General features: G+C 29.1%; 1 protein-coding gene and 1 long non-coding RNA gene across 5 annotated transcripts in view; both read right to left on the bottom strand.

The window, feature by feature from the left end:
• LOC105145005 (uncharacterized) overlaps positions 1 to 16,066 on the bottom strand; it is a 253,216-nt gene that overhangs the window by 150,077 nt on the left and 87,073 nt on the right. For 3 of the 4 annotated variants that reach the window (XR_015545099.1, XM_011054300.2, XM_087406193.1), the window contains exons 1-2: positions 15,737 to 15,867; positions 10,438 to 10,524 (exon numbers count right to left, since the gene is read on the bottom strand). Coding sequence is in view for 3 of the 4 variants with exons in the window: in XM_011054300.2 (XP_011052602.1) it covers positions 10,438 to 10,524; positions 15,737 to 15,769 (120 nt within the window). In the remaining variant the exon portion in view is untranslated. Of the gene's footprint in view, positions 1 to 10,437; positions 10,525 to 15,736; positions 15,868 to 16,066 lie in introns of those variants that run through there. The other variant, XM_087406192.1, reaches the window with a different exon arrangement.
• LOC147909680 (uncharacterized) lies at positions 12,709 to 14,815 on the bottom strand. The gene is made up of 2 exons (XR_015545102.1): positions 14,734 to 14,815; positions 12,709 to 14,635 (listed from the first exon to the last, which is right to left on the bottom strand). It is a non-coding gene; the product is annotated as an uncharacterized LOC147909680 (long non-coding RNA).

Genomic DNA, 16,066 nt, shown 5'->3' with positions numbered 1-16,066 from the left:
AAATTATATACTGATATTTGTTAACTAAGCCAAGCTAGGAAATGACAAAGCAATTTATTCGATTTCCATTTGTAATTTAATATTTAACAAAAGAAAATCAGATAAAAACGAAATTATATGCTAGTATTTATTAACTAAGATAGAAAATTATAATGAAAAAGCGATTTGTCTCTATTTGTTTACAATTAATATTAACAAAAAGAGATCGAACGAAAATAAAATTTTACACTGATATTATTAATTTTACACTGTATTTGTTAATTAAGTTAAGAAATAATGAAAAAGCCACAATTTATTCGATAACTATCACTATTTGTTTATAAATCAATATTTAACAAAAAGAGATGGAAACAAAATTATACACTGGCATTTGTTAAGTTAGGAAATGATAATGAAAAAGTGATTTATCTCTATTTGTTTATAATTAATATTTAACAAAAGAAGATCGAACGGAAATGAAATTATACACTGGTATTTGTTAAATAAGTTAGGTTAATGATGAAAAAACAATTTATTCGATATTGATTTCCATTTGTTTATAACTTAATACATAACAAAAGGAGATCGAACAGAGACAAAATTATACACTATATTTGATAACTAAGTCAGAAGATGACAACTCGATTTATTCGACTTGAATCTTCATTTGTTTCTTACTTAATATTGAACAAAAGGAGATCAAATGGAAACGATATTATGCGTTGATAATTTTTAACCAAACTAGGAAATGATAATAAAAGTGATTTATTCATCATCGATCTCTATTTGTTTATAAATTAATATCTACATAACAAAAGAAGATCGAGCAGAAACGAAGTTATACAATACATATAGTATTAACTAAGCTAAAAAATGATAATAAAAATGCGACTTATTCGTCCTTGAACTCCATTTATTTATAGCTCAATCTTGTTTTGTAACGCATATAACAAATAACACTTCTGATAAAAACAAAGATATATGTACATAAAATTTATTATATATATACAGGGTGGGCCATCTATTGGTACGTTTTTAAAAATGCGATCAAATGAGCATACATTGATATTTTTTATTAATTTTTTTTTTGTTGTGAAGCTAAAAGTATCCGCGTCAAGAATGAAAAACGATTTCGTTCATGTGGCTCCCTCTACTGGCCTTACAGTATGCCATTCGGTCACCCCAATTATTAATGACATTTTGGACTACCTCGGCGCCAATTTCACTCAAAACAGTCGTAATATTGTTTTTCAAAGCTGGAATTGTCTCACACTTTGGGCCACAGCCTCAATATTCTCGGGTGTGCGCACTGTCCGAGCTCTGGGACCACTTCTGTCATCCACTAACATCCCTTTCTCACGAACTTTCCTCACCAATTTGCGTATAGCTCCTTCGGTGGGTGCTCTATCACGACCCATATTTCTTTTCAAAATTCGTACAGTTTCGGCGACACAGCACTGACTTTGAAAATAAGTTTTTAAAATTTCAAAACGCTCTTCAAGAGAAAACATGTTGTTTCGTGCCGCGGACGGTATGACTAATAAACTGTCAAAATTTCGGGTCTGTAGCTCGTTCGGTGTTGCCATACGACGAAATTCAAAAACGTACCAATAGATGGCCCACCCTGTATATATATATATATATATATATATATAATACAAGTTATACGCTAGTATTTGTTAATTACTATTCATCGGAAAATACAAGTGACCGTCGTTTTGATGTTTTAATCGACTCAAGTAATTATATCTTTAATTCTCCTTTAAAACTTATAATATATTAAAATTATTTCAAAGAAAAAGGATCAACAGGGGCCAATTTTAGTCTTCTCCAAATTACGTACAAACACATTGTATCGGAATCATCGTTAATTTCAATATATTCTTGAGGAAGGCAAATAAACGGCTCATAGATACCGAACTGTTCCTGTTCAAACATACCTGCGACCAACATTTCGTTCAAAACATGCATGATCTCGCTCCTGTCTAATCACGCTGTCTATCTCAGATGGCACGCGAGTCCCCTTGCGCGACATTCGAAAATTTGACGATCGCGCACACGTTTCGCGTGCGAGAAATCAGTTCGCTTCCCGATCCCGATCAATACGGATCGCTATTTATTCGTAACGCTTCTTCTCGAATTATTAAGTGCGAACCACACCGAAGCTCCGTCGTATTACCGCTGCATTTTGTTACCTAACGTTCTCGGTATACGGGTATCGCGAGGACAGTCAGTGCGTGAGAATTACGTGGATCTCCGGCGAGATTTACCGGTCTTGTTGCTGCTCGCAATACATTTCTTTCGAACAGCTGTAAGAAATTACTCGACGTCGTATCAAGTGTGAATTATCTGTGCACGCATCGAACCGAACGCATCGAGTCTCGGCTTACGAGCATCACTTACCGCCCGCTTCGAACAAATCTTAATTTGAGTCAACAATAAATTCCGAATTATTACAACAAAGAGAATCGTTATTTACACGCCGCCTTGGCGAGCCTTCCATACAAGGTGATACCAGCGTCACAAACACAAACACATAAAAATCTATTTCTTGAAGTTCTCTCAATTATAAAGTAAATTGTCCATAAAGACGTTCGTCACTACAATATGCATGATATCAATATAACTTTTTAAAAAAGATAAAAAAAGGCTAACCATCAGTGCTCCTCGAATAAAACCTAAGTCCAATCCAACCGAATCCAATTAACAATAGCTTTAATATTTCTTCAAGGATATTCTTATTGAAGATCTTATTTCAACCTAAGTAATGGCAACTTTAATTCTCTGTAAAATATTATTACTCTTCCAAAAAACTTAATGTATCAAATAAAAAATTAAACAATATAACAACATATTATAGGACCGTGTATGTGATAACACAAATTTTAGAAATCAAAGCCTTACACGGTCTAGCTGGATCTTAAATGGTTGTATGATTCTTTGCGTGAATTTATATACTACGTATGGAGTCTCCAGAAACGCGCGCCGAAATGATTTTTCGGTGATTTTTGAAAATGTTAACTCTACTAAACTACTATAGTATTATCACGAGTTAAATTGACGCATCTTCGAAATGATTTTAATAATGTTGATTAACATATTAAAATCTGTAAATAATTAATTCTTATTGCAAAAAATATTACCTCGAACCCGGATCTCTTGTATTTCGTGCTAAGATCCAGCTAGACCGTGTAAAGCTTTAAAAAATTAAAACCCAGATGCTATAATCTTAACTAATCAAGTTAAATTCTATCAAATTAAAAAGTAGAACACAAAAAAATATACAAATGGTACTATCTCTTGTTATTTATTTAACTTTATGATATATATCATTCCTATAAAAGATTTAATATTAAGAACTAGCGCAAAGGTCTTTCCCAAATCCTATTTCTTTATACCATGCCAAATGAAATAAATAATGAATATTAATCTAATGATATGTATCAAAGATTTGATATTGTACAAAAGATTTGATATTAACAACTATGATGCCAATTTAAATTCTACTATCAAAATAGAAAAAATAAAATCCAAGTGATACTTTATCATTTTACTTAATCCAAATGGTATTATATTTAATTTTTATACAATGCAACTTAAGTATACGTATATCTTATTGAAGGATCTTCGTATTTCAATCCAAATGGTTTACATTCCTCTTAAATAAAATTATTATGTTCACAATTCATTCAAAGATATTTTCTCTTCCAACTAAAGTAGTGGTTATTTAATTCTCCTTCAAAACATTATACAAAACATTATCAAAATTGCGTTACCTTGCTTAATTTAAGTGTTACCACAAAAAATTAAAGAATTAACCGTATACTTTCAGGATATGTCTAACAAGATAAGATTGATCCAACCCCATGTTTATTTTTCATTTAATTATAAAATTTAATTACATAACATTTAATTACAAAATAAGTAAAAGAAGTTTGCTCCAGGGGATAAAGTTTCATGTTACTTGAAATGACATAAAATTTTATCCCTTGTTTATTTATAAATAAAAATATAGTTTTGTATATGTATTTATATACTTTATAAACTTATATTTTAAATTAACAAAAACGACTATTGCTACATAAATAAATTGCTTCAGTCTCAAAATATTTTATATATAATTAAAATAACAAGAAAGACATTGCACAATAGTCATAAAAAATCTTTAACTTATTGCTTTAGTTTTGAAATATAAACAAATAGTTAATATCATTATAAAAATTTATCTGAAAAGTAATTGTAAAATTATCGTAAAATTTTATTTGAATTTATCATAAAAGCAACGTGAGCATAAACAAGTTTTGACATAAACAAGAATTGGAGTGATATGTCACTTATACCTAAACAATTTCGACCACTAAGACAGTGAATAAGTCGAAAATAGATTAGTCGAGACCATATAATCGTAAGATAAACAGTGCATGTACAATATAAAATAAACAAACCGTGAGGTCATTTTTACCCCAACTTTATCAATGGAAGGTTAACAAGTGGGAGGGGGGGGAGGCTAACTGACAGGCTACTCAACTCTCCACAAAAAAAAATTTTTTTTTTTAGTTAAACGAAATGAACGCAAACATTTTTTCTTGCGGATTTTGAAAGCGCATAAATAGCGCATTACTATATAATTTATTCATTAAGATTTGATTAAGTGGGGGGGGGGGGGAGAAGGGCCAGTTAGGTGGATGTCTCACCCCCGCGTCCTCTCGCGACAGGCCCCGAGGCCAGCTCATTGCGACGATCCAGCTCAATGGATCATCTCCGACATCTCAGTTAACAATTGAAGAATAATACATTTCCGTTCGGATACGGTACAAATAAGAATGATATTCGACGTACTATTTATTTTTCCTTCACCTCCTCCTATTGAAAATTTACTTTAAAATACTTTAAAGAAATATTTAAAACTTACTATAGAGAAACCTAAAAAAATATGAAAGGTAAATTTGGAACTTCAAACTTTTTTTTAAAGTAATTTTAAAACATACTTAAGAAAAAACTGAAAGGAACTAAACAAACTTATAAATTAGAAACAATAATGTTAATAATTTTGAAATTTTTCTTTAAAATGTTAATTGTAAAAATTATAAATTTATATACATTTCAAGATAAGCCCCTTTTATTTATAAAGAAGGTCGCCATTAAAATTATTTGATTATAACGCGAATGAAAAATCTCATAACACCGTGCCTTTTATTCTATCCTGAATCTTATTTATGAGAAAATGTAATACTGCTGTGTCTCTCTAGTGGCGGTGTCAAATAGATACTATGTAAACTTTATGTTAATTTACTTTAAAACTTAAGAGCTTTAAAAATTCTATATGTAAAGAATGAAACTTTCAATTGTTTAAAATTAATCTAAGATTATTGATAGACAACGCATAGAACTTACTAACATGTTAATAGCTTCAATTAAGGGATACTTTAAAGACATCTGGAGGATGTTCTATGTCCTAAAGATGTCTCCAGGCACATCCCTCGGATAAAGTGTACTGTGTGAGTTAAGAATGCTTATAAACTCTAAAAAATGAAATAAAAATATTAAAAATATTTTAATATCTTTATAAGAATATTTTATACTAATACAATAATACAATGGCGTTTGCAGTTTCATGATTTGTGCTCGACCTGAGACTCGCCGCCATTCTGATTTTCCCTACTCCGATAAACAATCCGCCACTCTCCCAATCTGTTCATTTCCATACGATGCGCCGACTATCTTTCGAGTCCCGGCACGGACGTATCAATTTTATTTTTTACTTTCTTTAATTTTTTAAAATTATAGAAAATGGTTATAATTATTAGACAATAAATCAGATTTCTAAAATATCAAAATTTTTTACAACATTTATTTTATTATAATGTTAAAGCATCTTATAATTATTTTGATATCACAATATAATCATTTTTAGATCTGTATCCTGTCGTTTCAGCTAAATCGTTCTTTCTGTACATAAATATAATAGTATTATAAAGGATCTGATAATTAACTCTCGCGACAGAATGGACTAAACTGAGTCGAAAAGTCTTTTACCATCTTGCAATTTTTCGCAATAGTTAATAAATATCAACTACTAAAAATCACCGAATATTGGTTTTCAATAATTTTTTATTCAAATATTATCAACTTTACAAAAAATAATTATCAAGATATTAATTACTAAAAATCGCCACATATTGGTTTTCAATAATTTTTTTACTCAAGTGCTATCAACTTCACAGAAAAACAGCAAGAGACAAAAATTGTTTATTTTCTTCTTATCAAATTCTGAGAATTTTTTCAGAATTTTTTAGTACCACATTTTCTCTGTTGGTAAAAATAGTTCCCAATAAAAAAATGTAGTACTAAAAAATTGACAAAAAATTCTGATAAAATTTTTCTATGAGAAGAACACAATTTTTATCTCTTGCTGTTTTTCTGTGAAGTTGTTAGTACTTTAATAAAAAAATTATTGAAAACCAATATGCAGCGATTTTTATTTATAGTACTCGTAATTAATATCTTGATAATTATTACGAAAATTATAAAATGGTAGAAGACCTTTCGACTCAGTTTAGTTCTATCCGTATGCGAGAGTTTTATCATTAATTATGATAAATATATACAGTGTGTTTGGAAAATAATGATAAATCTTTCGCATAAGGGCTAAATAGAATGGACTAAACTGAGAAAAAAAGTCCTGTACCATTTTGAAATTATCGCAATAGTTAACAAGATATTAATTAAAAATTGCCGAAAATTTTCAATAATTTTTTACTTAAATACTATCAACTTTGCAGAAAAACTACAAGAGACAAAAATTGTTTATTTTCTCCTCATAGATGTCTAAAATTTTTTTTTAATTTTTTCCGAATTTTTTAGTACTGTATTTTCTCAAGTTGTTAAAAATGAGAAAATGTTATACTAAAAAGTTGATAAATTCTAAAAAAATTCGTAGAGTTTTATAAGAAAAACAATTTTTGTCTCTTACAATTTTTCTATAAAGTTAATAGTATTTGAATAAAAAATTATTGAAGACCAATTTTTGGCAATGTTTAGCAATTAATATCTTATTAACTATTGCGAAAATTGCAAAATGGTAGAGAACTTTTCTTCTCAGTTTAGTCCATTCTACCCTTATGTAAAAGATTTATTTTCCAAACACCATGTATATGTATATATAAAGTTTGTGTGTGTATGCAGCGATTATGAAAATGGGAATTCTCTCTTTTTTCCACACAGATATATCAATGTTAATTACGAAGAAACAAATTCTTATGTATTCTTTCTATTTCGATTCTAAACATAAAATCCATATTTGGGTTAAAAATAAATTTCCCAATTAAAATCTCAGTGCGATATACTAATTTGCGATAAAGTTGGGCATTCTGATTGTAATCTATGCTGTAATTGAGAAGATTTTGAGAAAATTTCTATGCGGATATTTCAACAGAATAATCGTTAATTAAATGTTTAACAGCACTTCAATGTATACCGTTACTTAATAAAAGCCATCTTTCATTACATACATACTTATTTCTCCTATCCTTGGATATTAAATTCGCAATCACATAAGATTGCAGGTAAATGGAGAGTTAAAGAAAGAAAAAAGATAAGGAAAATAATACGATTGGCCCGAGACTGTGGGTGAAACGTGAAGGTGAACAGAAAAGCAAACGAACAACGAAGAAATATCGTTCTTCCTGCCATCGTTGTTGTTTTCGTCGTTTTTCTTTTCCTCGATGTGAACTAAACTCGTTCCGACAACTCGTTAAAACTTGCACGCGACTTTCGCAACTTGCTTCTCCTTCTGAAGAAATATTATTTAGATGGTTTTCCTAGTTATGCAACCACTTATTTGTTAAATTATTATTTCTTTTATTTATTTTATTTCTATTTTATGCTTACATATACAAATTACATATTATTTCATTACGAATTATCCATTAAAGTTTAATTATTATTTATTTGTTAAAAATACAATATTACACTGAGAGAAAACTAAATTTTAATAAATATTTGGTCGAATAGTGCCAGTTGAATATTTACTAAATGTAAATATATATTTATTTGATACAAGAATCACTAATTTGATTTATCTATTATTAGATTCTGTTTAACAAATATTTATTTTACAAATAAAGTAAATAAAATATTATATTAGTACTATTCAAACAATTATTTATTAAAATTTTTCTCTCAATATAGAAACAAGGATTTCGCGAAGAATACTTTTAATACTTTTAAAAAATCTAAAGATTAGAAATAAAGAAGTGCAGTGACTCCCAAGTTATATGTAATAAGTAGACAGATGGTTTTTGTTGAACTACGCTGTGACCTTGTGTCGAGAGAGAGAGAGAGAGAGAGAGAGAGAGAGAGAGAGAGAGAGAGAGAGAGAGAATGACTCCTTATCAGCTTTCTCAATTATTTCAAAATAAAACTTATGCAAACAATCTTAAATAATCTAAATTTTACAATATAAAATGTACTTAACAGCATTAAATGATATATATTCTTTTAACATTTACTTAAACAGCACAAGTCTCTCATACTGTTTTATTTCATATGGTGTTTATTTCATAAGGCGTTATACATTTTCACTCCTTCATTAAACGTACTCTTTTGTGCATTTCTTGTTTTGCAAAATTATTGCAATTCCCCTATCGTGATTGTTTCTTTCATTCTCATTTCATATTATTTTTCTAATAAAAACGGAGACTATGTTTCACCATGTGTACTTTTATTTTTAAGATTTTACATGTTGCCAGAGCAGTTGAGAAATAAGTCAGAAATTATCACCGGATATCCGGAAAGTACCCGAAGTAGTCGGTATCCGGTATTATCCGGCACTTTTTTTATTATCCGACCGGATATCATTAGTATTCGGGAATATATCCAGTTAAAATTTAATATTATTAAATTTCTTTTTATGCAAATGTTCTAGAGTATAAGCATGCATATTTATGATGCTATCTTATACATTGTTGCAAAATTACAATCTTTTTCTCTATAGGGCTTTTTTTTTTAGAAAACACTTTCTTAGAATCCAGTCGGATATCCGCAAAATGTTGAATATCCGACTCAAAGAAATTATCTTCTCGGATATCCGATCGGCTATCGAATATCCAATGTTACATTCTGTTCGGATATCCGGTATTCGGTAATTTTACGATCCGATGCATTTCTTTCTATTAGAAATAATAGGAAATAAGAATGAAAGATGATCACGACATTATTGTAATAAAATTTTGCAGAACAAGAAGTGCGTAAAAAAGTATGTTCAATGAAGGAGTGAAAATGTATAACACTTATTATATAAAATAAAACAATTAATGTTACTTACAAATTGTAAAATTCTTTTTTGCGCCTTCTAAAATTTAATAACTCAGTTGTATTTCTCTTATATCAACAGCAGCAAACATCCAATACATTTTTTTAGCATCGCAATTGTCTTTAAACAGAAATCTATCACCAATAATATACCTAAGTACTCGATTACTTCTACATATTTCAGTATCATCTAAAAGGTCTGTGAAGCTGGCATCCCTAAATGCGAATTTTGACAAAATCTACATCGCATTTGATTCCACTATTTATGCACATTTGTTAATAAAAAATTTTTGTCCACTTTCGAAAAAAATTATAAATAAAAAATTGTAGCAGCTCCATGTAAGTATTCTTTCGAATTACATACAAGATTTGATTGTCCATCATACGTACGCGTTTGTCGACGCGTAATTGTTTTTTGTCCGTCTTGCAAAATAAAGTTATAAATAAATTAAACTTAAACAATTCGTCACTGTATACATAAGTGCTTTACTTTCTAATTACATACGGGATTCAATTGGCCACCATACATACGCCATATGTTCATGCAATTTGTCAGTGATGAATTGTTTTACTTTAATTTATTTATAATTTTTTTTTTAAAAGTTGGACAAAAAAAATTACGCGTGAACAAACGTGTAAGCTTGATGGACAACCAAATCCCTTATGTAATTCGGAAGAAGATTCATATGGGGATGTTACAATTTATTTATTTATAATTTTTTTTCGAGAATGAACAAAAAATTTTGTTATGGACAAATGTGAATAAATACAGTGGACAATCAAATGTGATGTAATTTTGTTAAAATTCGCATTTAGGAATGCTAACTTCACAAACCATCTAAACATTTCAAAATATAATATTATACACATAGCTGTTTTCTTATACTTATAACTATAATATCATATTTTTTGTTTGCATTTCAACTTCACACTAAAATTTAGGAAAAAAATTGGTACTGTTATGTCATAAAAATTTTCAAAACTGTCATTTTTCGTCTCCCGGACTCCATTTTTCTAAAAACTATGACGTGCTAACCAAATTTTATCGATAGATTCGTGTTTAATAGACAAAAATTCATTAAAAAGAACTATTTACGTATTCGTAAAACAAAGTGTTATTGAAAATTATTGCCGCCGATTACTCACCTGGTCCGACATATTGTAACTGCCGTGATGATACGATGTTTGATGATGTTGTGGAACGTTCAAAGATAAATCAAAATTGTTGTTTCTCTGTAACAAGCAGAAATGGAGTTCTTTGAGTAACTTAAGAATAGCTTGACAGCTATTAATCAATATTATATTGTGTTTAATTCAGCGCAAATGACTATAGATATAGATAATGCAGCTTGGAAGCGACTATAAGTACCAAAAGTAATGATGAAAATTTCATTCTCGAAAAAGTGAGAAAAGTTTGTGAATCGATTAAAAAAAAGGTGTCTTCCTGAAAGTGAAAAATGAATATTTCTAAGAATTTGATGTTAAAAATTAGTTTACCTATGACATGCTAATTACATTTAAATTACATCGTCTATGAAATTAAAATTACTAATCTGATAATAAAAGCCTGCAAAATTTATATTTCAATTCGTAAGGGTGTAACATATGTAGAATCTAAAATTAATTAAAAAACTTTTTTATTATATTTCTAAATAAATTTTAGATAAATGCATAATACTTATTCAAGCTAATAATAAAAATTCTTTCATTACAAAAACAGAAATTAGATTGTTTCTCAAACGCATTAAAGAAAATGAAATTCAAACTATATTGCACTATATTTCAAGAAATATTAGAGGTATGCGAATTAAACATTTGCAAAGTTGAATCGAATCGAATTGAATGTATGATAATATGCTTGAAAACGAATCGAATCGAATTTTAATTCGGAAACGAATCGAATTCAAATAAAATTTTCACATACTGACAGTTAAAAAAAACTTAAAAATTCATTTTGAATGTATAAGTATATAAAAAAATTGACATAAATATATTAAAAAATGATACTTTCTGGTAATACAACCTGCACATTAAAAATAACTCATTTTCTCGTTTATTTAAAGAGATCTGGATCATTATTAAAAATACTTAATTATCTTTTAAATTAACTTTTATTATCCTGTTTCTAGTATCTATCCTGTCTACATAAAATATCACATCAAACAAATATAACATAACATTGATTGATAAATTATTGATAAATTAGAGACTTAAATCTTCATATGCGTACAAGTAAATAAATAATAATCGCGGTTATAATATATTGTTTTAAAGGAATTATTATGATTATTTATAGGGATTATTTATATTATATATAAGGATTTATTTATGATTATTTATTCTGCAGAGAAATATTTAGTATTAGATGTTGGAATTAATTCGTAGCGTTTTACAAGAGATTGGAAGTACTTTCATTAATGTATTTTTTAATGCTCATGTGAAATAAATAACATTCTTTCATTAAAAAACGCTACGAATTAATTCCAACACCTAATACATATAACCATCCATTTTGTTGATATTTGATTAAAACTTGACAAAAACTTTCTTACTCTTTCATTAAAAAATTCGTTTTACCAAAATTTTTGTTATTCTAACCAAATTTGTTTTTCTAATCAAAATTTGATTGTTGTAAATTTTAGTTAGGACAATACAATTTTTTAATGACAAAGTAAGAAAGTTTTTGTTAGTCATACATTTTGTTGGTCAACAAAATGAATGATTATATCGTCAAAACGTTTCTTTCAGTGTGACTTAATTTAACCTATTGTAATTTAAAACTAATTGTTATGCTAAATTTATACCTTTATTTCATTGGGTTAAACAAAATGAATAGTATTTTAAAAATGAAGCGTTTTTTTCACAATTAGCCAATAAGCGCACGCGCTTGTATGAAGATTAATAAGCGCTGATACAAGATTGGTCGCAGCAGATATAGGGGGGGGGGGGAGAGAGAGAGAGAGAGAGAAAGAGAGAGAATCTCTCAGATTCAAAAACGAATCGAATCAAATCCACTGTGATTCGATTCGAACTAATTCGCATTAGAGAATAAATTAAGAAATATATTAAGATTTCTTCCAGATATCTTCTAAAAAAATAAATTTTCAAAATAAAAACAATTATTCCATAAAATAGGACTAGTTAATTAACTATTTTTAAATTAAGTTACATAGTTTTTCACTTTATGCTATAAAAAAGAAAATAAAAAATAACGACATAATACCCATCATCATTATTTTCAATTTCCTTTAATCTTTTGGTTTTACTGTACAAAAAAGTTATTAAACATGATTTCTTATCATCGAGTTTCTTTTGAAGTGGCTCAACATCAGATGATTTTAATTGCTCTCTAATCGACATCGCATTCTGAAGCATTCCATATGCTACCTTAATCCCATATATGTCTTTACTATCCAATATTTTCTTCAACCTCTGTCTTGAAGAAGTGAGTCACTTGCTGCTTTTTTTTGTGCCTCAGTTTTTTTAGCTTTTTTATTTTCTTCTCAAGCTTTTTTATGTTTTGTCTAGCTCTATTTTGTTTTTTTAGAAGTTCTGATCTTTTCCATTCCTTCTTCTTCATTATCTTTCTGTCTCCTTTTTTTCTGATCTTTTTTTTCTTCTAAATATTCCTTATATTTGCTATGTGCAAATCTAGTAGAGATTATTAAATCTGTGATCATAGGCACCATTTCAGGTTAACTATTAAAGTACTTCAAACCAGTCTTGATATTTAATTAAGAATTCTCTGTCATTTCAGATTGTCATCTGTCAAAACACGGGCTGAGACTATCCTAGTCCTGATATTGAAAGGAATTTTTCAGAGATAAAATAGCCTTTATAATTTTCTGAATGTTTGGATATTTTGGTTTAATGAAATTGTTTTTTCGATCAAAAATTTGTCTCTAGTAATGATCAATTGAGCTATTGTCCCATATAGGAAGATTCTTTTTTTGAAGAATCTTCCATTCGTCTAAGAATTTATTTATTGAAATTTGATTTAGAGGTATTTTAACTATTTTCTCTACACTTAGGAACTGCTTCTTTCTTGATTTTTGAAGGAAGAAGACAACGAAAATGCTTTGCTATTGATAAACTTAGAATAGACTTCTTAAGTAAATACATTTTGGCAATTTTCGAAAATTGAGAATATGAACTTCTTTAATATCTTGAGAAGAAAGTTCATTTTCTGTTAAATCTCCACATCTAACATCATTAGCCAAAAGTAAATTCTTCACAGTGATAAGATTACTAGAACTGTACATTTTAAAGCCTCCTTTTTGCAAATCTTCTAATCTATTGGGTCAATCATAAAACTAATTATAGACATGAATAGAAAAGGAACTTACATTACATTCTAAAGAATCTAATGCTTTCTTGTTAAAAGAATTATGGATTATATGTAAATTGCACGTTTCTATATCATAGATATCAGTCCCATTCTATTATTTTCTTTTCTTACATTAAGTTAGCATATTACAAATTTGTTAATATTGAAGCCGTTACAAAATAACATTAACATTTTACAAAGAAAGATTATTGTTTTTTAAAGCATTAAATATACAGTCTTTTAAAATTTCAGCAGTAACATGTTCTAAGAAAAATGTTTAAAGATGACAAAAGATTACTTCATTTAAAATTTCTGACCAAAATTGAAATTTGTAACTTTTTCATTCCTTTTGAATTAGTAGTTTTATCATAACAAATCACAAATGAGTCTTTCTGTGCATCTTCACTTACTAATTTACAAAAAGACCGAAGCAATCAGTTTGCAAATATTTTTTTCTTACTGAGTGAAAATGTGTCAAAACACCTGTGCTGAATATAGCTCTAAATAAATTTGCAATTCTGTCACATGATAACGAAGAAAAATTGCTTAAAACACATTTTATGATCCGAGATAATTCTGGTCCAATTTCTTTTCTTTTTATGATATATATAGATTCCATTTTATACTAGACTATGTCAAACCGGCTGAGGCATAGGAAAAACTTGAAATACTGCTAGATGAAACTGATTGAATAATTGATTCTTGAAGTTTATCAGTTTTTGATGATACTGCATATGATATCAAATCAAGATAAAATTGACTAGTATCAAGTTTAACATCCACATTCAGTTTATACTTCGCAGAGGCTACATGCTGAGATTTAGCCTGATATTCTTTAATTGCACAATGGATGTGGCACATACAGATTTCACAGAATAATATTGTAGATTCCTTTCTTCCTCACGATTCAATTTGATGATCAAGCGCATCAACCATTCTCTGCATACACAGTATATTTTTATCTATTCTCTTCTCAGAAATCATCTTCTCTCTGTTACTATATAGTATTTAATATTCCTGACAATAATAAAAATTAAAATATTTTCACAAAATTCATCAGCAAAGTTAGTATTGTATAGTATTGCATAAGTAATTATTTAGAACAGCTATCTCACTTTCGATTTTTTAACGAAATTAGTTCATTCGATGCGTTTTCACTCAAAACGAAAGAATCCGGCTGAAAAATGTGGCGATTCGCCACGCGAAGATATTAAGCATTAAAATTGATCACTATTGAGGTTAGGAAATCTGTCACAGTGCGATGCAAGCACGTGATCTCACATTCTCGTGCTTTAAGGCTACATGTGCATGCGTTTTTTTGCACTTCTACATCGATATATTAATGTTTGATATTTAGATCATCTCCTTTTCATCGCTCATTGGTTTATAACTTTCCAGTAAAGTGCGGACATACAAGAGGTTTCTAAGTTTGTACGCAACAAAGATCTAGTAAAAAAAAATTGTGCGCAAAAGGAGGCAAAATCCTCCGTAACCACTAAGCACATATATGTGCGAAGGATTCCCGCTCCCTTTCCTCCTCTCGTAAAACCAAAATCAATTTCTTTTATTAAATCTCGTTTTGCGTGTAAACTTGGAAACCTATATGTTAAACCGCGCTTCACGTGGAAAGTTGTAAACTCATGAGCGATTCAACGTGAGTTTACAACTTTTCGCACGTAGCAATTAAAGCAGAATAAGCTTTCATTTTGAGTGAAAACGCAATGAATAAGCCTAATTTCATTAAAATCGGAGATGAGGCGATTCTAAATAAATAATAACCAAAGTACGTGTAATAGCGCTGCATTAAGTTTGTGTGACAGATTTCCTAACCTCAATAGTCGTCAACTTTAACGCTTAATATCTCGATTCGCGGGACCGACTGCCACATTTTTTGCTGGATTCTTTCGTTTTGAGTGAAAACACTTCGAATTAGCCTGATTTCATCAGATGATTCAAAAGAAGGTGAGGTAACTGTTTTAAATAATTACCATACTTTGTAACAATTATAACCTCTATACATTAATATTCGCAACATTAATATACAAATCGTAACTATTTATTATTTAAGATTTGAGAAACTAACTATGTCGTAGTTAGAATAATATTCAATTTGTTTACATGCTGATTAAGCAGACTGTGGGTGCTTTCCATCAAGGCTTTTAGGCGACACACATCGACACAGTGTCGGACGCGCGGTGCTTTCCAACGACACGCCACGACACGAGATTAGATACAGCAAAAAAGCATAGTCGAACACTCTGATTATGGTTGCCAATTTTCGATTGGCGTTTTAGACTATTTCCATTTTACACATAGGGTACGAAACAAGAAGTACGTACATAAGTCATCTGGATCACTTTAATGTAAAAAATTGTATCTACGCATAAAATTATTATCTAACAAGAAACAGAAGTGATGATAAATCATTACATCCTTGTTGTTCATCAA

Source organism: Acromyrmex echinatior, chromosome 5 (assembly GCF_024713525.1).
Source record: "Acromyrmex echinatior isolate Ae372 chromosome 5, ASM2471352v2, whole genome shotgun sequence".
In the NCBI taxonomy this organism is placed as follows: domain Eukaryota; kingdom Metazoa; phylum Arthropoda; class Insecta; order Hymenoptera; family Formicidae; genus Acromyrmex; species Acromyrmex echinatior.
The sequence above is the reverse complement of the archived record's forward strand: the minus strand, read 5'-3'. Positions and strand labels throughout refer to the sequence as shown.